General features: G+C 48.4%; 1 protein-coding gene across 2 annotated transcripts in view; it reads right to left on the bottom strand.

Moving 5' to 3' along the window:
- The window catches only part of Lrrc27 (leucine rich repeat containing 27), a 32,586-nt gene that overhangs the window by 3,202 nt on the left and 8,642 nt on the right, over nt 1–20,742 (bottom strand). Inside the window, exons 4-10 of one of the 2 annotated variants that reach the window (XM_036197858.1) lie at nt 19,766–19,824; nt 16,618–16,770; nt 13,549–13,921; nt 11,880–12,026; nt 9,554–9,647; nt 2,981–3,099; nt 1,446–1,569 (exon numbers count right to left, since the gene is read on the bottom strand). In XM_036197858.1, the coding sequence (XP_036053751.1) occupies nt 1,446–1,569; nt 2,981–3,099; nt 9,554–9,647; nt 11,880–12,026; nt 13,549–13,921; nt 16,618–16,770; nt 19,766–19,824 (1,069 nt within the window). Of the gene's footprint in view, nt 1–1,445; nt 1,570–2,980; nt 3,100–9,553; nt 9,648–10,988; nt 11,361–11,879; nt 12,027–13,548; nt 13,922–16,617; nt 16,771–19,765; nt 19,825–20,742 lie in introns of those variants that run through there. The other variant, XM_036197869.1, reaches the window with a different exon arrangement.

Raw genomic sequence — 20,742 nt, 5'->3', positions numbered from 1 at the left:
TACCTACTCTCCCTTGGTTTGCATCCTTTTTAAAAAAACATTTTATTAGTTCTTTGAGAATTTTGTCCATCATATTTTAATTGTATTTAACCCCTCTTCTAACCCTTCCCAGATCCACATCTCCTCCCTACCCACCTAACTTTGTGCCCCCTCCCCCCAAAGAAACCTCATTAAGACCAATCTGTACTGTCCAAATGTTCTCAGATGTGTGGCTCCCTGAAGCATAGTCAATTGACTACCACCTGGGGGCAGACCCCTAGGGCGTCCTCACACACCTGTCATTTGTCAATAGCCTCTCTGTGAAGAGTAGGGACTTGGTACCAAATCCATGTTGGGGTTTAGTCTGGGTTTGCATTCTTGTGTTTTAGGGTTCTGTAGAATGGATCTCCTAACTGGTGGTGTTTTCTCTCTCAGCAGGCTCTTGATACTATACCTCAGGGACTTTTCTTCTTACAAAATTTTGCTGGCCTCAGTATGTAGTAGGATACAGGCTCAGCTATTATGCCAAAGGTCAGGTAACAGTGACTGAAAACCAGGGGGTGTGGCACCTCTGGCAGGCCAGAGCCCAGTGCCTTAGACTCCCTGCAACTGTAACTGGGCATCTGTGGCTTTCACCTCAAAGCAGTCTTGCCTCCTTTCCCTGTCTAGAAGGGCGGCACCAATTTTGTGTCTTCCTGCTGTGGTGGGGTGATGATTAATCTGGGTGCAAATGTGGTATGCTGACGTGGAAGGTTCATGGTGGGTTTGTGTTTCCTTTGTCTATCTGGACAGAACAGAGACAGAGCTGCAGACAGGCTGTGGAGAAAGCCTGGTCTTGAGTCAAGGACAGAGTCACCTGGAAGTAGGCCATGATTGGGTCACAGACACTCAGGTGCCACTGTCACAAAACCTCTTTTTCCTTCTGTCAGTTTCCTATCAGGACAGAAGGGCCTCTACTCTGTGATTCTCTCACAAGCAGGGACATTGAGGCACAAGGTGGGGGCTGATGGTATCAGTCACTAGGTGGGAACGTGGTTAGACTGCAAGAGTCTGGGAAGGGTTTAGGGGCACAATTTGCTGTTTAGGAGTTCAGGGGTGTGGTCATTCAGATCCCTGTGGATTCAGCACACTGTTTTCTTCTAAGGCAATAGCAATGAGCCCTCTCTAAGCAGCCCCATTTCAGCCAAAACAGAGCTTCGCTCACTTTCTGGGTGTGAAGCCTTAAGCAAAGACTACACAGACTTGTGGAATGGACTGGTACCATCCTCAGAGGCCTTAAGCTATCATGCTCATCCCATTATGTCTAGTGCAGCTGAGAGCTAACAACGTGGCCAGGATATTTTTTGGAGTCTCCTAATACATACATGGCAGGCAACCCACATTGTGGGAGGGTACCTGCTTGGCAGTTACATAAAGAATTCTCGTCCCTTAGTGAGGCATTCCAAAATAGGGCAACAGATACTCACAGTTTCCAGGTCTTGGCTGGCCATCTTCATGTCTTGCAGTGGGTTGGTACCCAGAAAGTTGCGAGTACGGATCTGCTGCGTATGACGCCTTATCTTCTCCTCCAGCTCTGCTAGTGGCGAGGCACTGGGACACAGACACTTGCTGCTTGGATGCTGGCCTTAGGCTAGCATCCTCATTCCAACTATAGAGAAAATACCTTTCCCCCTGAAGCCCAGGAGCCATCTGAGGCACCAGGTGCCAATGACATGGCTCCCTGCCTCCCTTCCCTTTAGAGACACTGGGCTTGAGACAACATCTTTACCCACAGGGCCACTATGCTCAGACACCCTCAAGTTGGGGCTGGAGAGATGACTTAGAGGTTAAGAGCCCTGTGGAGCTTACACAGGACCTAGGTTTGGTTCCTAGCACCCCATGTTAGCTAACAACCATCTCTAAATTCAGTTACAGAAGACACATATTTTTAGGAGCCTGTTTTGTGCATGTGGAGAACAGTATTCCTTTTCATAGGTAAAAGAGTCTTACTGAACCTTTAGACAGAGCAGAATATCTCATGGACCTGAGATTTTTTTTTTTTTAATTTTTTAATTTAAATACAGTGTTCTGCCTGCATGTGTCCCTGAAGGCCAGAAGAGGGCACCAGATCTCAATACAGGTGGGTGTGAGCCACCATGTGGTTGCTGGGAATTGAACTCAGGTCCTCTGGAAGAGCAGTCAGTGCTCTTAACCTCTGAGCCATCTCTCCAGCCCCTGAGATTTTTTTTTAAATATATCTCTATCTCTGTTAACATTGGGCTGAGACTCCAAGGTTGCTATTTGTGAGCAGTAAATACAATGATTTAGAATGCCAGGAAGAGGCCAGGAACCTCTAGCTAAATGCCAGGAGCCCCCCCCACTCCACCCCCACAGTTCTCTGCCACCCACCCTGGACCTTGTACCACTTCTAAACTGTCCTAGTGGCTTGGCTCAGGGATCTCCCATCTCCCATCGGTCCACTGTTGACACCTAGCTTCCCCAATGTTCTCCTGAGCTCCAGATGGGTCTGTCAGCTAGCCTAAGCTCTTAGGACAATTGTCATGCTACCATCCCCATTAGCGATCTGTTGACCCCTTAGCCAGAGATTCTGTCAAATTCTAAGGTACCATGAACTGGCCTTCTCATGTGTTCCCCTGCCTTTCTTTCACAGAATCTTTTGGCAGAAGCCATGCCCAGAACACCACGAAGGGAAGGCTAGGTGTAGTCCTAAGAGCTGAAAAGACAGGGCTGAGGGTGAGACCAGTGCTCAGACACCAGAGCAGGCAGGGCAGGGTGGGGCTGGTGGGGCCTGCAGCTGCACCCTTGTAGTGGGCGTCTTCTGAGTCCTGCTGGTCATCTGGCAGGGTAATGGAACGCCAAGGGTGGGGACCGGGTCTTTCCAGATCATCCACTATACTGAGAGCTCACACAAGGCTGGACAGTCAGTGGCCCTTGACACATGCACCGGACAGGCAGCCTGTGGCATTGAGCTAGGGGCCGGGAAGGCAGAACTGTCACCAACCTCATTTCCGCACTGCTTTGTGCTGGCCTCTCTTTGCTGTGCTTCACTTTCCCGAATGGATTCACTGGCGTTTTCCCATGCTCTATCAGATCTGTGGCAAAGGGAATCTTTGATGCCATCTAGAAAAATTTTCAGCAATGCATGAAAAGGCTGCTCTTCCCCACAGGCCCACTTGCCCGGCTCATGAGCTTGCCCTTCACCCTGCTAGGCCACCCAGAGGGGACATTCTTTTTGTTGTTTTGTTTTGTTTTTCGAGACAGATTCTCTTTATATAGCCCTGGCTGTCCTAGAACTCTCTTTGTAGACCAAGCTGGCTTCAAACTCAAAAGATCTACCTGCCTCTGTCTCCTGAGTGCAGGGATTAAAGGCATGTGCCACCGCTGACTGGCATCCCATCTTTATAGGCATCCCATCCTATGGTTTAACTAACAGTCACTCCCATCTTGGTCCTTGGTTCAGACATCTCTCAAATGCCCCAACAAACTAGACTGCAATGGAAGCAGTACAGAGCAAGGGACCCTGGGTGTGCTCAAGATTGCTACAGTTGACCTAGGATACCCTGAGACTCTGTCACATGACAGAAAACACATTATTGTAACAGGACCCAAATTAGTGTTAAGTCACAAAGTTTCAAGCTTATACATAAGTGCTAATACAAACCAAGTATACAAAGTCCAGACCTTGAACTTGGCCAGCCTGCAGGACAGAGCTGCTGGCCATAGATCTAGACATCGTGAGTAGGACATGTGACAAACCTGTAAATGTCTTAGTTTCCCTCATAAAGAAATTGCATCCTGAGGGACACCAGGGCATGTCTAGATGTGCCCATTGGTACCCCAGCCCCCTGTACTCCACAGCCCTCAAGGCCAAGTAGTACTAGATCTTTCCACAGGCCAGAGTATTCTCAGTGTGTTTCCAGGACATTCCACAGTCCTTCTACCATATTGCCACAGAGGTTTCCATCTTGGATTTCACTAGATTGTAGGAAGTGAGAACAGAGCATGGGGAGAGGAGCTCAGCCCAAAGCAGAAACTCATGTGCCCTTTGTAATGTTAATAGGCTACCTGGAGTCATGGAAACACAGCCCACTCCTCACAGCATCCCAGGCAAACTCCTTATTTCTGGACACCCTGATGGCACTCAGATTGATGGCCACTCTTACCCCATTTGGCCTTCCTTACTCACTGTGGCTCATGTAGACATAGCCTCTCTTCCCAGCAGCTCTGCCTTCTGCCCTATAGCCCGGGTCACCCTGTCTCCTGACTGCTCTGGCCTTCCTCCAGGGCCTCTGTCACAGACACACCAGCTCCAGGCTAGTCTTCCAAGTCTCCTCTTGCTATGACTGGAGATCCCCTGTCTGATCCCAGCTCCCCTTGGCGACCCTGTCCCTCTGTGCCTTTTCTGCTCTGCTCAGTCTTAAGAGCCAAGCTAAGGCTCAGTCCTAATCCTGGCTCGTTCAGAACCTGGGCCGGCCTTTCCCCTTTTAATACTGGAGGTAAGGGAATTTCATCCTAGTGATTGCAGAAACAGAAGTTGAAACTAGAGACATTTCTGTCTTACTCCCAGGCCTTTGCTGTAGTGGCCAGCTTTCGGCAGAGCCATCAGAGGGTATCTGAAGCTGTTTCTGTGGCTCCAACAAGCAGATATGCCTGTTCAGGACATGTTGGTAAGGGCAACAAAGACCACGTGACCAGCGCTGCTCACTGCTGCCTCCGGGGGATGAGGCGGGGAACTAACGGAGCCCCACATTCGGGAGTTTAAGTGTGTGTGCATCTGTCTGCGATGTGCAGGGTGCGTGCATGCCTGCTTGTTAGGGGGAGGCAGGCTGTCAGACTCCAAGGCTGACTAAATAGAGTGAGATTGAGTGGAAGTGTGGGGCCTGGGGAGGGGATGAGCCTCCTGCCCAGGGTTCCTGCTGTGTGTTATCTGCCTGCAAGGGTGGACTTTGAGCTTAGCCAGATTATGCCTCCCTATCAGATCTGCATCTTCCCTTCTCAGCAGAAGATTTCCAGGGCTAGGGGCTTATCTGCCCCCACGTGCAGTTCAAACCCAGCATTCCTGGTGCCCTGAAAGGCTCAGGACCCAAGAAGATACAGTTAGGGAACAGGAGTCACCACACCCTTCTTTTACAGCCATCCCCACCCAGGAAATGCACAGGGCTGGGACACAGTGGAATACCACATGCTTGCTGTCTGTGACAGCTGCCGCAAACAGGAGGTCAAAAGTCTTCCAAAGAAATTCCAACAGAAAGAAATGCCTGATGCTAAATCTAGGTGGTTTCTCTTTTTCCTCATTAAAGTCAGACATTACTTGTTTTAAGAACTAAAGGCAGGCATTTGGGGAGCAGGGATGGGGGGAGCTCATCTATACATAATTTACTATTACAGAAAAACACAGGCAAGAAAAATTCATCCAAATACCCCAATTCCCTAATAACAAAAATAATGTAAATACTCAGAAACTGGGCCAACCTTTAGGCACAGGGAGTGTTGGTGGCTGGGGGAGGTTCTCACCAGCTTCACAAGAGAGTGTCAAACTTGCAATTGCTATGGAGGCCCAGAAAAATGGACTCAAAGGTCATAGGCAAGGCTGTTGGCTTCAAAACAACATGGAGAAGAGAAATGGAAGCCTTTTCTGAATAGGGAAGTATACCTGGAGTCCCACCCAGTGTCCAATCTCAGAATCTTTTAGCAGTCAGCGCCTGCTGGGATATGACCTGCACATACAAAGGTCACAGAAAGCACAGGCAAGGCAAGTGGGCTCTGCAAAGGCAGTTCCTCAGCCCACGTGCTGACTACCCGGGCTTGACATACAGTGCTCCAGGCTGGAGCATCAGCTTCCAGCCATGCACAGCACCCTGGCACCCTCTAGCGATCTCCAGCCCAAATGCAGGAGCCTATACAGGCTGAGAAGTTCCCCTAGGCTGGCAAAGGAACATACCATCTACTGAGTGAGTCCCTGCTGTTTGTCTGTGCAGATGACAAAATACACAACTAAACATCTTTGTTTACAGACTTCCAATCAGATTGCTGTCATCTTTGAAAAACGAACTCTCCAAAGTGTCCAAAGAACACTAGTTGATTTTTTTTTTTTTCCTGACACAAGGCATCATGTGGCCCAGCCTGGCTTCAAACTCAATCGTAGCTGATTCTCCTGTCTCCCCCTCCCAATATCATGCCCAGTTTCTGTGGTGCCGGGGCCCTTACCCAGGGCTTTATGCATGCCAGGAAAGCACTCATCAACTGAGTGGCATCCTCAGTCTGCCTGCCCCATTTTTTAATGTTACTTTTTTCTGTAATTTTTAAAAATATATTTATAAATTTTTTTCATTTTACATACCAACCCCAGTTCCCCCTCCCTCCCCTTCTCCCACCTCCTCACCTCCCTCCCGTGCTACCCCCATCCACTCCTCAGAGTAGGTAAGGCCTCCCATGGTAGTCAACAAAGTCTGTGCCTGCCCCATTATTAAGAGGATTTTCCAGGAGGCTGCTGGGGGCTGTGCTCACAGACTGTTCTTAATTCAGGGTCCTCAGCTTGACAGGTGGGGCAGTGCATACCGAATTGATTTCTAGTCATTCGGATTTTCTCTTGTGAACTGAACTGCTTGTCACATCCTCTGTCCAATTGTTTTAATCTTTGCTTTCTTTTAAAATATTTTAAAAAAATTTATTTTTATCTTATGTGCACCAAATTCTTTGCCTGCATGTATGTATGTGTACCATGTGTATGCCTAGTACCCAAGGGAACTAGAAGAGGTCACTGGATTCCTTGGAACTGGAGTAACAGACCATTGTGAGTTGCCATGTGAGTACTGGGTGCTGACCTAGGTCCCCTGTAAGAGCAGCAAGTATTCTTGATCACTGAGTATTCTTCCCAGACCTCTTTGCTTTCTTTCTTTGTTTTTTTGTTTGTTTGTTTGTTTGTTTGTTTGTTTTTTTGTTCTGAGACAAGGGACCTGTGTAGCCTTGGCTGTCCTGGAACTTGCTCTGTAGACCAGGCTGGCCTCCCCAGTCAGGTGCTGGGATTAAAGGCATGTGCCACCACCATCTGTTGGCTGATAGAAATATTTTTAATTTTTTATACATATGATGAAACTGGGAACACAGAAAACAAGATGGACACAAAAGTGAACACTTTGCATAGTACAACACAGTTTTAAATGAATTAGGCACACATAGCCCTTTCTGACATCACACAATGCAGAAGGCATTACCATGTTGGATCAGAACAGAGCAGCCTCCAGGATGATCACAGTGACCAAGGCTGGCCTTCAGCATACTTTCCCTGAAAGCCTCTGTGGGCCTGACGACATCATCTAGGAAGATCCTGTTTCAGGGTCCAGGATGACTTTAAGGAACTACTCTTGAGAAAGGCTTCCTGGGTAAGTAGTGCATGTGACAGGAGCTAACAGGTCCTATTTGGTGGGGGGCACCCACATCTCTTGCATTTCCATCCCAGGAGGTAGCCACCCTTCTGTCCAGAGACTGAGTAGTGACACCCAGGTGGCAGAGCTGTGTCTCTGCTGACCATGAGCAGGGGACTCACACTACCCAGGGACCCTACTTGCGCCAGACCTTGAAAGCCCCACCCTCTACTTTCTGTCTCTCTCTTGGGACATGCTACTCTAGCAAACATGTCCATGGTTTCTTTCTTTCTTTTGAGTAGGATGAACAATGGCAGCCTGGGGAATGTTAGGTGGTAAAAGAACCCAGTGACAGAACCCTAGCTGGCCATCAGCCGCCAGCCCTACTGCAGATGAGCCCCACCAGACATCAGTGACCGTGGGTCCTGCGAAGACATCAGCAATGGTTTCCGCTTCAGACAAGTTGCACCAGAACTCAGTGATAAAAGGGCATGACCCACTGCCAGCATGGCCCTACTGCAGATTTGCTGAGGGAGGGTCCTGGTAGGAATCAGTAAGAATCACAAGGCCTGAGTCTCAAGGCCTGGATCAGCCATGGAGGAGAGGTCAGCATGATTGTGGAAGACAAACGTCCTACCCTGAAAGGGATCAAACCTGGTGGCGTCTTACTTTTCTATTACCGTGAAGAGACACCCTGACCAAGGCAACTTAGAAAAGGAAGAGTTTATTTGGTGCTTGCTTACAGTTTCAGTGGGTTAGTTCATGGCCATCACGGTGGGGAGCATTGGCAGCAGGTAGGCAGGCAGGCAGGCATGGCACTGGAGCAGTGGCTGGGAGCTTACATGTTGAGACAGCCATAGAGCAGAAGAGAGCTAATTGGGAGTGATGTGAGCTTTTGAAACCTCAAAGCACAGCCCTGGTGACACCTCCTCCAACAAGGCCACGGATCCTAATTCTTCCCAAACAGTTCCATCTACTGTGGACAAGCATTGAAACACAGGAGCCCGTGGGGGCCATTCTCATTCAAACTACCAGAAGTGGGTACACTATGAACCCATGGCAAGGTGCTCAGAGAGAAACAACAGTGCTTTTGGTATCCTCACCCCTAATACACATTTCTACCTAAGCCCTAGTAAGTGAAATCGGAGGTACAGCTGGCAAAACCACGTTCAGCACTATCCCAAGGCATCAGGTCAAGAAGGACATAGTGACATAGCCACCCAGCCAGAGCACAGCAGGGAACATGAATGCACAGTGACAAGAGGACCCTGCAGGAGAAGCCTGTGAGGGGCAGGTTTCCTTTGGGTCTTCATATTGCAGCAGCAGGCAAGCCTATTCTGAGTACTGCTCTGTGGTCTGGGAAGATGTCAGCATCAAAAGAAGGGATATATGAAAGTCTGTGTTGATATCAGAACTTTACTCTAAATTCTAAAATTAGGGGGTTTTGTTGGTTGGTTGGTTTTAAAGAAGATTTGAACTGTGCGCACTGGCCTCACCTGCAGGGCCAGCATAGTTTGGTCAGAATAGACTGTGCAAAACCTCGAGACCTTCTTCAGCTATTGACTTAACCAATGACTTGTTTGTCACAAGGAACTTTGTTTTTTCTTTCTTTTGTCCTTTTTCCTTCCTTTTGACACAGGGTTTCTCTGTGTAGCTCTAGCTATCCTGGAACTCACTTTGTAGACCAGGCTGGCCTCGAACTCTACAGAGATCTACCTGCCTCTGCCTCCCAAGTGCTGGGATTAAAGAAGCACCCTGCCAGCCTGGACCCAACCAAGTACAGAGGATGCCAGGCACATTCTAGAGGAGCAGCCAGCTTCCTGGTGCTGACTGTTCCCTGTGCCCTACTGGACCAGGGTCTGCAAGCAGACTGGAAGGGATTCAGAAGGGGTACTGCACAGACATTCTGTGAAACACAGCCTGAGAGGGGACCCTGGAGTCAGGGACAGTTTTCAAGGCTACTGCTCTTTATGTCCCAAGGTGACTGCCATGAGAGTGCCTGTAGTCGTATCTCGACCTAGTGGTATTGGATCTCCCCCATCCCTCAAGTCCTTCCTCTTTCCTATCGGAATGCCCAGCTTTAGATGGAACTAGTATTCAGTGGGCAGAGGGCAGCCTCAAAGGCCAGGTCCTGCCTGGTCATGGCCCAGACACTGTGTGTGAGCACCGTGCTCACACACGAGGCCAGAGCCACCTGTCCTGCCACGTACCATGTTCCTATGTGGAGGCTGGAATTTATTGACCTCCCTCCTGTTCCTCATCAGCTGGGTCTGCTCTCTCCACTCCTGCAGAGCTCTCTTGTCTCTGGAGAAGAAACATGGTCACATTAAAGTCACAAGCTATATGGTTACTTCAAGCAGAGCTCTCGAGATCTGCTGTCATTTCAGATCCACACACCTTCTCCCATTGACCTGTCTCTAGAGGGTCAGTGAAAGGCTGGGAGTGCCTTCCTTTCCTTCCCTTCTCCCTTCCCTTCCCTTCCCTTCCCTTCCCTTCCCTTCCCTTCCCTTCCCTTCCCTTCCCTTCCCTTCCCTTCCCTCCCCTTCCCTTCCCTTCCCTTCCCTTCCCTTCCCTTCTCTCCCCTCCCCTCCCCTCCCCCCCTCCCCTCCCTTCTCCTCCCTTCCCCTCCCTTCCCTTCCCTTCCCTTCAGCTGAGCTTCTTCCAGTCACTTTGAGCAGAGACAGGGGTAGGCAGGTTCCAACTGAGACCCCCAGGTGCAGGGTGCACTTCCTGCTGAAGGTTGATACCCTGCTGTGGCAGCCAGTTCTTCAAGTCCTCCTGGCCAGGAGGAACCAGCTAGGCTGCAGGCCCTGCATCACAGGCTGCAGGCCCTACTCAGGGTCATGGCAGCTTCTCACAAGATACTGACTGGTCTTTCTCTTTAAATAATGTGTATCTTCTATCTCACTCAAACCCCAGGGGCCAAGGGAGACTCTAGGGATGGAGTGTTCACAATGTCCAGAGTGGTAGGGATGCAATGAGGCCTTGCTACATGAAGGCCACCTCTGCTGTCCCAAGTCCACCTGCCTGTTGGAACCAACTCTAGCCATCAGCTCCAGTGGCTGGTGCCCCAAGTCCTGTTCCAGATCAGCCTCTTCTTGCTCTCCTCAGATTCATCTGTGCACTGGTTCATGCTTATCTTGCCTTGGCCTGGGCCTTCCCAGCTCTCCTTTCCTTCCTGAACTATTTCCTGTCTAGGTGCCAGTGCTCCCTGGGTTCCAACATGGGGTAGAGAGCTGGGTCCTCCCCTATACCTCCTCCCAGGTGAAGCTGTGTCCTGCCACCCACCTAGAAGGTCCAAGTTCCCAGCCCCAGTGTTCAGACATGCTCCAAATCTTTCACTTAGCTTCTAGACACCTCTCCATCAACAGGAGCAGAAGAGATCTGCTCACCCTTCAGGAAGCTCCTAATTGGGAAAGTGAGAGCCCCATAGCTGCTCATCAAGGGACCACAACACAGAGGCAGGTCAATGGAGATAATTCACTGGTTATCTGTATACAAGGCATGTTCTCAACAAAGGTGAATGACTCACTATGGAAGAAGACAACCAACTATAGGGTGTCTGGTATGATTCCAGCCATGGACCACCACAGATGCTGCTTGTGAGCAGTCTGTCCCCATCAGGGCCCAGATAAACAGAGGCAGAATTCCTGATTGTGGCCTCAGAAGGTTTATTTATAGCCAGGCTTCAGAGGGAAGGAGTGGGAGGCTTCAGATATCTGAGCCTGATGTGGCTAGGATCCCAGATCCTGACAGGACGGGGAAGGAACAGTAAGGAAAACTAAATGGGAGAGAAGGTGAAGTCAAAGGCATCATGTGGGATATGACTAGGGAGCTCACTGAGGCTATGGGCGTACAGAGTCTACCCTTGCTTTCACCACACCGCACATGTCCACTGGGATCCCCCACTGGCCAAACCCAACCATGAAGCTTGGGGCCCTGAGGCACTGTGGATGTGGTCCATACTGGCTGGCTGCACGGGGCCTGTAACAGGACACAGCCGGGTTGTCAGTGGAGCTGTAGGGCAGAGGAGAATAGCTGTTGAGAATGGGATAGGTGACAAGCTGGCCACATGAAGCCAAGGGTAGGGAGTGTGCCATTGTGCCACCAACATAAGAGAAGCTCACAGGTGACCAGTCATTTCTGACAACATTCCTTAGATATGATTGCGGGCCCTAGAGATGGTCAGGGGAGGAGAAAGGCACTTGGGTGGGTGGGTAGGTGCCTCCCCCCCAACCCCCCGCACAAAAAAGCCCAAGGCACTTGAAAATGCAGGCAGGGAACAGTAAACTGCCCAAAAGGTGCCCATTAACTACTGCTGTACAAATCCAAGGAAAAGTCTCTGAAAAGAGCCTGGGCATTTCAGAAAACTGCAGACCATGTGAAATGTGTGAGGACTTCCAAATGAGGGAAGGTGACCCAGCCTGGCCAGGAGAACAGAAGCCACCAGACCTCTTCTGAGGCTGGTGACAAAATCATAGCAGCAGAGTTGGCTACTGGGCCCCCAGTCCTGATGCTATCCCATCCCAGGCACACCTCCTCCGCTGCTCCAGCAGTGTCTCCTTTCCTTGGAGCTCCTGGAGGGACACCATATGACTGCTCTCCAGCTGTTTTGTACGAACTGTGTTTTGGTATGTTGAAGGGAGGCTGGGAAAGATGCCTTTGAAGGAGGTGGACTTCTTTCTAAAATAAAATGATTACAGCTGAAAATGTAACTTTATGATGTTCACTCACATCTGTGGGAGAAACAATGTGGAATATGTGCAGATTTAAACAAAATCAAAACCCCTGCTCCTCCCCAATAAATAACAGAAAAGCTTTAAAGTAGGCCTGGTAGGCCCATTGAATATAAAAACAGTCACTGGTCCCAGCTATAGCAATCCAGGGAAAGCATCAGTACTGATCCATGTCAGTTGAGGATGCTGTCCTCCAGATGTCCACCAGCTACTGGACTGAAGTCCATAGGAAAGGACATCGTTAAACCATTCCTAGGAGGTGGCACAGTGTCATCAGGGGAACCAGAGGGAGTATGGTCACACATTGAATACCCCAAGCTCTCAAGCCACTTCAGTTTCCCAGGGTTGAGGCTTGGTATCTATGTCTGACAGAGAAACAAACTTATGAAGTACTTTTAGAGAGTGGCCATGATTGTTGGAATAAATTATCATAATTATTCATCACAGTCAGTGTAAGAGAGGAAAAGGGCTTCTAAACAGCAGGGTAGATGCTACTGCTCTCAGTCTGTGACTTCGCATTGAGAACATTATAGCAGCCTCAGGCCACCAAGACCACATGCTACAGTGCAGGAGTCCAAGAACTCCAAAACTTCTTGGCTGCAACACGTGTGAATGCTTTAAGGTTTTGATAAATGTTCAAGTCCAGCAACTGCACAGACGGCTCAGTGGGTAAAGTGCTTGCTGGACAATGTGAAGAGCTGAGCTTGGCTCCCAGGCACTCATGCAGAAACTCATGTAGAAAAGAGTAGTGGTGCACACCTGCTACCCCAGCACTGTAGGGGTGGGGGCAGAGACAGATGGATCCTAGGGCCTTGTTGGCCAGACAGACTAACAGAAATGGCAAGCTCCAGGTTCAGTGAGAGATCCTGTCTCAAAGATCAAGGTGGAGAGTGAGACATCTGAAGTCATCACCTACTCTCCATATGTGCACACATGGGCAAGTACACCCATACATATGCATGTACACACCCCCACAAATAACATTTACAATGTTCAAAACCACAGTATAGTTAAATAATCCAAGCAGACCCCTACCTATCATCTTCAGACTCCCCAGCTCCAATGGATATCTTCCCAGACACCCAGATAGAGTTTTAAACCACTGGCTACTATCAGCTCCAAGACTCTGTCATCCCCAAGAGCGCATTATTGTTCCCTGAGAATATGATGGCATACTCATTCTCATTCTCTACATGTGTAGCATCACAAACTCACCACACACACCAGCTGCACGTACACACATCACACACCACAGCGGAGCCAAATTTCATCTACATGGCCTACTCTGCCAAGTGTATTCTGTGACACTGGTCTGTTTCTGGTTTTATACTCAGGACTTGAGTCAACATACCCTAAATGATGGTTTTAGAACAGATGAGCATTTTAGAAAGTGGACCTTGTGCTTTAGATGATTACAAAATAACTTTACAGCTCTGTGAGATCAGGCAAGTCTGTCTTTGTGCTCTTACCTGCCTGAGGGTCCTGGCTTCCGGCGCCTTTTCTCCTTGGCATTTAGTGCTGCCCTGAGATTTGGGGGCAGCTCAGTAGCCAAGAGCTTCTTCTCCGGAACGCCCACCTTCTCATTCTCCACAATCTCCTGCCTTAGCTTCCAGAAGCGCTTGATTTCCTCCTCACTGGGCCAGTTCTCGGAGGAGGCACTGGATTTGCAGAGCTCACTCAGGTCTAGCCTGTCCATAGGCGGGAAGAATTCAGCCTTCTCCTTCACCACAGCTGCCTCATGGCTTAGGACTTTAAGGTCTTTCTCATTGGACGTGCTTTCACAGGGTTGAGCTGGCCCAGGGCACGGAAGGTCCTTGAGGTTCATCTTAACCTCGGAGACTTCTGGTGGAGCAAGATGACATTTTAGTACTTGTGGGGCCAATCTTCATTATCAACCTGTCTGGATTTAGAATCACCTAGGAGACACACCTCTGGGTGTATCAGGGAGGTGGTTCCAGGGAGGTTTAACTAGAAGGAAAGATCTACCCTGAATGTTGGGGACACCCAGACTGAATAACAAAAGAGAAAGTGAGCTGAGCACCAGCCTTCATCCCTTTCTGATTCCTGACCACAGACACACTATGACCATCTGCTTCCTGTACCTGCTGCCACGACTTCCCCACTTGGAATGTATCTTCTCATACCCTGAGCTAAAATAAGCCTTTCTTCCTTAAGTTACTGTTGTTGGGCATTTGCCCTACCACAGTGGCCTGGAAGTCAGTAGCACTCTCCAGGATCAACTAGCAGCCAGGGCCACAGTCTTTGTACCTTTGCTGAGATGTCTAGGAGGAGGGAGGGTGTCCACTCAGATCCGGACTAGCTGGACCCCACAGGCTGCCACAGACCCACAGCAGCTTCTGGGCAGGGGATGGACACACTGCTTGAAGAGCCTTGACCCCTTCGAACCTTCTCCACCTATGGTATCCTTTAGCCCATGTGCATGAGGCATACTTGCCACCCTCATGGACATTTCTGCCCCCCTCCCCAAGGGATCTTGAGTCTTTATTTCCAATTAAAAGCTATCCCATGTGCCTGCTGTTCTTTGGCAGTGCTTTGCTGACTTTTAAAGATTTTAATTCTGTGTGAACTGCTGAGAAAAGGTAAGTCTAAGGAATATTCACTGCTAAGTCACTGTGGCTCTTGCCCACTGGGGACATAGGCTGCAAACTTGCCCTCAGACGGGCAGGGGCTCTGCACCACGAGCCAGGAGGTGCAGGAATGGACAGGACTGGACCCCACTATCTAGCATCTTCTGATTTTAAATACTTAAACATCTTGGCCACTCTATCATTGACCACCCCTTCCTTGCATTTGTGTAAAACACAGAGCAGGGGAGACTTCTAGTCACAAACTTTACCACAGAGCCAGGGTGTCACATGGACTTTCATCATCTGTCATGTCACAGTGGACCTGCACCCCCACAGCTGTCTCTGTGACACTTCTTGCACCATTTCCTGGCCCCAGACCCAGTGCTTTCCTGGAAGGGTGGTGCATTCATGCTCCTATGCCTTTAGCTCCTCCGGTCTGGAGCACAGCTTTAACTCCTCTGCTGTGGATATCATTCTGTATAAATAAAATGCTGATTGGCCAGTAGCCAGGCAGGAAGTATAGGTGGGACAAGCAGAGAAGAGAATTCTGGGAATAGGAAGGCTGAAGAGAGAGAGACACAGGCAGCCGCCGCCATGACAAAAAAGAAATAAGGTACTGGTAAGCCATGAGCCACATGGCAAAGTATAGATTAATAGAAATGGGCTAAATATAAGAGTAAGAGCTAGAAAATGGTAGGCCTTAGCTAATGGCCAAGCAGTTTAAATAATATAAATGTCTGTATGTTTATTTTACAAATGGGTTGTTGGACTAACAGGGCTTGATGGCACCTGGAGAGAAGCTCTCCAACTACACTCCTCTTCATGGCATCCTCACTTCTGAACAGTGCAGATTAGCTGCCAGAATGCTTCTTTCTCGTTGGGGTCTGACATGCATGCCCTCTAGTATCCTGCACCATGTGTCCCAGGTGTTGCCCCAAGTCCCTGCCCCCAACCCCTAGCACAGTGGTTGCTGCATCCAGACTCTCCCTCCTGGAGCCTCTCAGTAACCCATAATCCCATGGGTACTCCTGCTCCTGACAGGCATGAAGAGCTTCCTACATGACCTTTCCTCTCTTATCCTGTCCTTGTCAACCTGCCCTTAGGGGACTTATGGTGCTATTTGCAACCCTCTCAGAGTCTTGCTACATGCTGCCTTTTCATAAATTATGTGTCTTTACATAGGCAGTCGAAGGCACCGGAATTAGATGCCACCCATGGATGAGCCCTCAGCTAGGTCCCCATGCAGGCACAGGAACCCTTGAGACTTAGCACCAGCACTTTCTAAGTTGTCATGCACACAAGTCTCCTAGGGGTTTGCTAAAGTACAGCCCTTCACCTTCCCTGGATGTCCAATGCCATTCTCTCTCAAGTTTCCTGAGACACCTCCAAAACCATCCACAGGCCCTTGAATCCTTATCTTAGAGCTGATTCTGGAGACACAAACAAAGGCCTTTTATGAATATGATTGTTTTAAAACATTGCAACCCAGGACATTCATGATGGGTCAAGGCAAAGATTGATTCACCATCCCTCTCCCCTCCCCTCTTCTCTGGCTGGTTAATATGTTGACAAAATGGGACAGTTTAGTAGTATCTTATAAGGAGACACCATGATTATTAAGCTAGTTCCTGGTATCTAGGCAGGAACAGGATATGCATCAAGGAGTTTTTTAAAATTTGTCTGGGGGAGCACAAGGACCCCCAAAGCAGCTGCTTGCTAGTGGGTTGGAGGCAAGGACTGCTCCACTTGCCTTTTCCCATGAACTTTTACTGCATCTACCCAGAAGGTGTGAACTGCTCAGAGTAGGCCTGAGCCAGGGTAAGACCTGGCATTTGGGCCAATGTAGGAGTTAGCATTTGCCATGGGAGCCCACAGAGGCTGGAGATCAGCTCCGCCTGGTTCTGACCAGCACTCCCATCTCCATCTAGTCATAGAAAATTCTCTACAAACCCTGAGGTGACTCATCTCCTGGAAAGGCAGTCTCCACCGAGCAGATCCGTAGGAAGGTCAAGATGGCTACCAAGCCTTTCTGCACAATCAGGTGAGGAGGGAATTCCAGAGGGCAGTGTCTCAGGTTCAGCGCCTTCAGTGTGGTGACCTGCCCTGCAGTGGAGGGAGACTTCAGTACTCTGCCCGCTTCTTAGAGGGGGACCCAGGAGGGACAGGAGAGCAGAGGAGATGACAGATATCTGGGGTCTGCTTTAAGAACTCTTCAGGTAAGGCCAGCAAGATGGCTCAGTGGGTTAGGCACTTGCCCCCAAGCCTGATGACTCCAGTTCCACCCCTGGGACCCACAGAGTGGAAAGAGAGAACCAACTCCCACAGGTTGTCCTCTGACCTCCACACTCATGCCATGGTACAACTGCACACTCACAAAATAAATAAATGTAATCAAAATTATGGACAAAACTATCTTCAGATAGTTAATGGTAACAAAAACAAACCAAACAGCAGCAACCTTCAAGTGAAGTTCATAGCAGTGCCTACATTACCAAAAATGTCCCTTTGTATCATAAAAGCTGTATGACAGAAAGAAAAGAAAAATAGGACCTGTACCAAGGAAACAGGTGTCAGACACTGTCCTTAGGCAGCCCAGATGCCAGGATTAGCAGATAAAGTCTTCATCAGCCATTATAAACACAGCCAAGGAAATGAAAAATAAAGATACATAACTAATTCTAGGAAAATATCATAAAACACCTAAACAAATAGAAATGCTAATGAACCAAAGTATCAAAAAGTAACAACAGTTCTATAAATGACCATGACAATAATTGCCTCAAAAAGTTTAGCAGAGGAACTCAGCAGTGGGCATTAGATGGAGTTGGGGATGCAGCTAAATAGGTAGAGTTCTTGCCTAGTATGTGCAAGGCTCTGAGTTCCATGCCCAGCGTAAAGGTATGATGGAATGTGCCTGAGATTCCAGGTAGAGTCAAGGAGATCTTGAGTTCAAGGTCATCTTCAGTTACATGGGAGCTTGGGCTACAAAAGACTGTTGGAGGAGGAGGAGGAGGAGGAGGAGGAGGAGGAGGAGGAGGAAGAGGAGGAGGAAGAGGAGGAGGAAGAGATGGAGAAAATGGGTGATGGTAATGGATATTTATCATTCATTCATTCATTCTTCTGTTTCTGTGGAGTCAGGGTCTCACTCAATTGTTGCCCAGGCTGACCTAAACACACAGCAATCATCCTGTCTCATGTCCCAAGTGCTAGGATTACAGGCTTGAGTTACCAAAGCTGGTTAAATTGACAATTTCTAAAAATGATATAGGAATCCACTTCCCACCAAAGTCTCAAGCCTAGGTGAAAACAAGCCATCATCTTCCGTATCTGCTCTTGTGTATGACAGACTAAATCATGCTCTTTATTTCCTGCCATGTGTACCCTTTGGGCACTTTCCTCCACACTCCCACTTCTAGATGGGCTTCATGGCCAACTGATGATGTCAAGAAGGAAAACCGAGGGAGCCAAAGATGGCTGCCTACCGCCTTTAAAAGACACAGTGCTTTAGAGACAGAATGACAGTGAACACTATCAGCCGATTACTGAGATCATCTGACTCTGGAAACAGCTATCATGAAGTCACTCCAATCCTTAGGCCTGCTGTTCCCTTCCCTTCCAGCTGCCAGTGCTCAAACTTCCTGCATTTCAGTAACTTTGAGTGGGTTGCATGCAGCTGGCTTCTGCATTTTTATTTGGCATGACAGTCTCTGCCTTTTAAATGGAAAGCACCACTCACCACAGAAAGCTAGCTGGAAGAAAGCAATCTCTAGTTGTGTATAAACTAAGCAGCAAGCTGTGACAGTTATTCTTCCTAATTAACCAGAGTGACTTGGAATCGCCTAGGAGACACACCTCTGCCGTGTCTATGAGGTGTCTCCAGAGAAGTGTCACTAAGGGGAGGTGAACTCACACTGAATATGAGTGGCACTATCTCACAGATCAGGGTCCTTCACTGAAAAGGCAAAAAGCAGAAAGCCATGAGCACCAGCATTCTGTGCTCTCTGCTTCCTAACCTGTCCCAGTTGCATATTCTGTCCCAGTGAACTCTGTCGTGCCTTCTTTGACGTGAGCCAAAACCAATCCCTTACCTTCAAGCTGTTCTCATCAGGTATTTGGTCACAGTAGTGAAGAAAATAACTGTAGCATAGCTCATGGGTGAATTGCACCAGAAAACATGTGGAGCTGAATGACAAGTCAAAACACGTGGATGTGGTAAAGGCAGTGTTTAGGACAAATATGTGTTAGAAAAAAGATCTGAAATCAAAACCCAAGTTTCCAACTCAACAAAGATGGAAAAAAAAAAAAGCGAATCAAACTTAAACAAAAATAAGAGAGCAGAAACCAAGACAAATCAATGTGTAAAGGAGAAAATGAGTGCCCTCCTCATCTATAGAAGAGAAAACGCACACAAGGGGGTGAATGGCTCCACACATCCACTAGGGCCTCAGCAGCACATGTAAGCCAAAGAATCAAGGAACTGAGATTAAGGCCAAAGAAGGGCACTGAACCCAGGCAGCCAGGACTCAAGCCTGGCTCCTATGGACAGCAAAGCTTCATGCTGGGAGCACACAGCATTGTATGGTCAGGTTTTTTTAGGCTGTGTGCTACCTGCAAAGCTGTCTGGCCTTTGCACAGACAACACACATAAGTGTTAACAACTCCTCTGCCTGAGAAAAGGCATGAGCTCCATAAGGAACCTGGAGACAGCCCTCTGGATGCACCTGTTGGGAGAGTACATGAAGGAGAAAGACCCAGCCACCATGGGTAGCACCGTTCCCAGGGCTGGGGTCCTATGCTGTAGAAAAGGGAGAAAACATTCACCCCTTTCCACCTCCTGACTGGGGGTACAATTTGACCCCCCGCCACCTTCAGTTGCCCACCATGAAGCTCTGAGCTGCGAGCCTAAACAATCCCTTTCTCCCTTAGCTGCTTTCTGTCAGGGTATTTTATCACCACGACTGGAAAAGTAAATAATAAACTTGGAGAAGGCCTTTGAACAGCTCTGACTCCCCTCCCTCCAGCATGCCTCCCCCTCCATCACAAGCCTCAGGGACCTCAAAGCATTTCAAGCCACCTTTCACTTTATTGTGGTACTTACCTAGCTCAACAGGTAACATTTTGATAGGATTTCTTTCTAAAAGCAAAGTTTTCAAATGTCTTTAAAAGAAAACAACAAAAATACTTTAGAAAGCAGATTAAATGACCATCTGTAAAATATAGTGTCAAAGTCCTCATTTTCCTTTTCTTGATCACTGATATCCTAACACACCCCCACACTATGTACCATCAGCAAACACCTCAGAATCAGAAGGCAGCAGGAGAGCTACACTGAACTTTGTCTTGTACCTATTCTGGTTGTTTGTTTTTGTTGCTGTTTTATTTTTTGTTTTTTTTGAGACAGTGTTTCTTTGTGTAGCCCTGGCTGTCCTAGAACTCTCTCTGTAGACCAAGCTGGCCTCGAACTCAAAGAGATCCGTTTGTCTCTGCCTCCTGAGTGCTGAGATTATATTTAATTAAGACAGTACTCATTATTAATTTGTTGCTTTCTCCTTCTCCTAGTGCTGGCAGAGGGCAGGGCTCTAGCCTGAGCTACACCCAGAGACTCTGAATGATGCTAAAATCATTGCCTTCTGGACTCATGGGCTCACTGTGACCATATCTGATGAACCTGAAGCAAAGAGAAGGCATCCTGGGATATAGAGCATTATACCTCTGAACACCAGAATAAAGCTCACGTTGGCTTACTTCATCATTCACCAAAGTGTTACTTTTTCAGGAATTATTATTATTATTATTTTATTATTATTATTTTATTATTATTATTTTAACTGCCAAAAATGGGGTGGTGTTGGCACATGCCTTTAATCCCAGCACTTGGAAGGCAGAGACAGAACTGTCTCTTGAGAGTTCAAGGCCAGCATGGTCTACAGAGTGAGTTCCAGGAGAGCCGGGGCTACACAGAGAAACTATGTCTGGTAAAAACATAAACAAACAAATTCCAGCATGCATCCGTGTGGCCCAACAAGAGCATTAAGAGATGCAGACTGGAGCAAGGTGGAATCCAGGCTTGGAATC

The sequence above is a fragment of the Onychomys torridus genome, chromosome 1, assembly GCF_903995425.1.
Source record: "Onychomys torridus chromosome 1, mOncTor1.1, whole genome shotgun sequence".
NCBI classification, from domain to species: Eukaryota; Metazoa; Chordata; class Mammalia; order Rodentia; family Cricetidae; genus Onychomys; species Onychomys torridus.
Note: the sequence above shows the minus strand (reverse complement) of the source record. Positions and strands in the feature narration are given on the sequence as shown.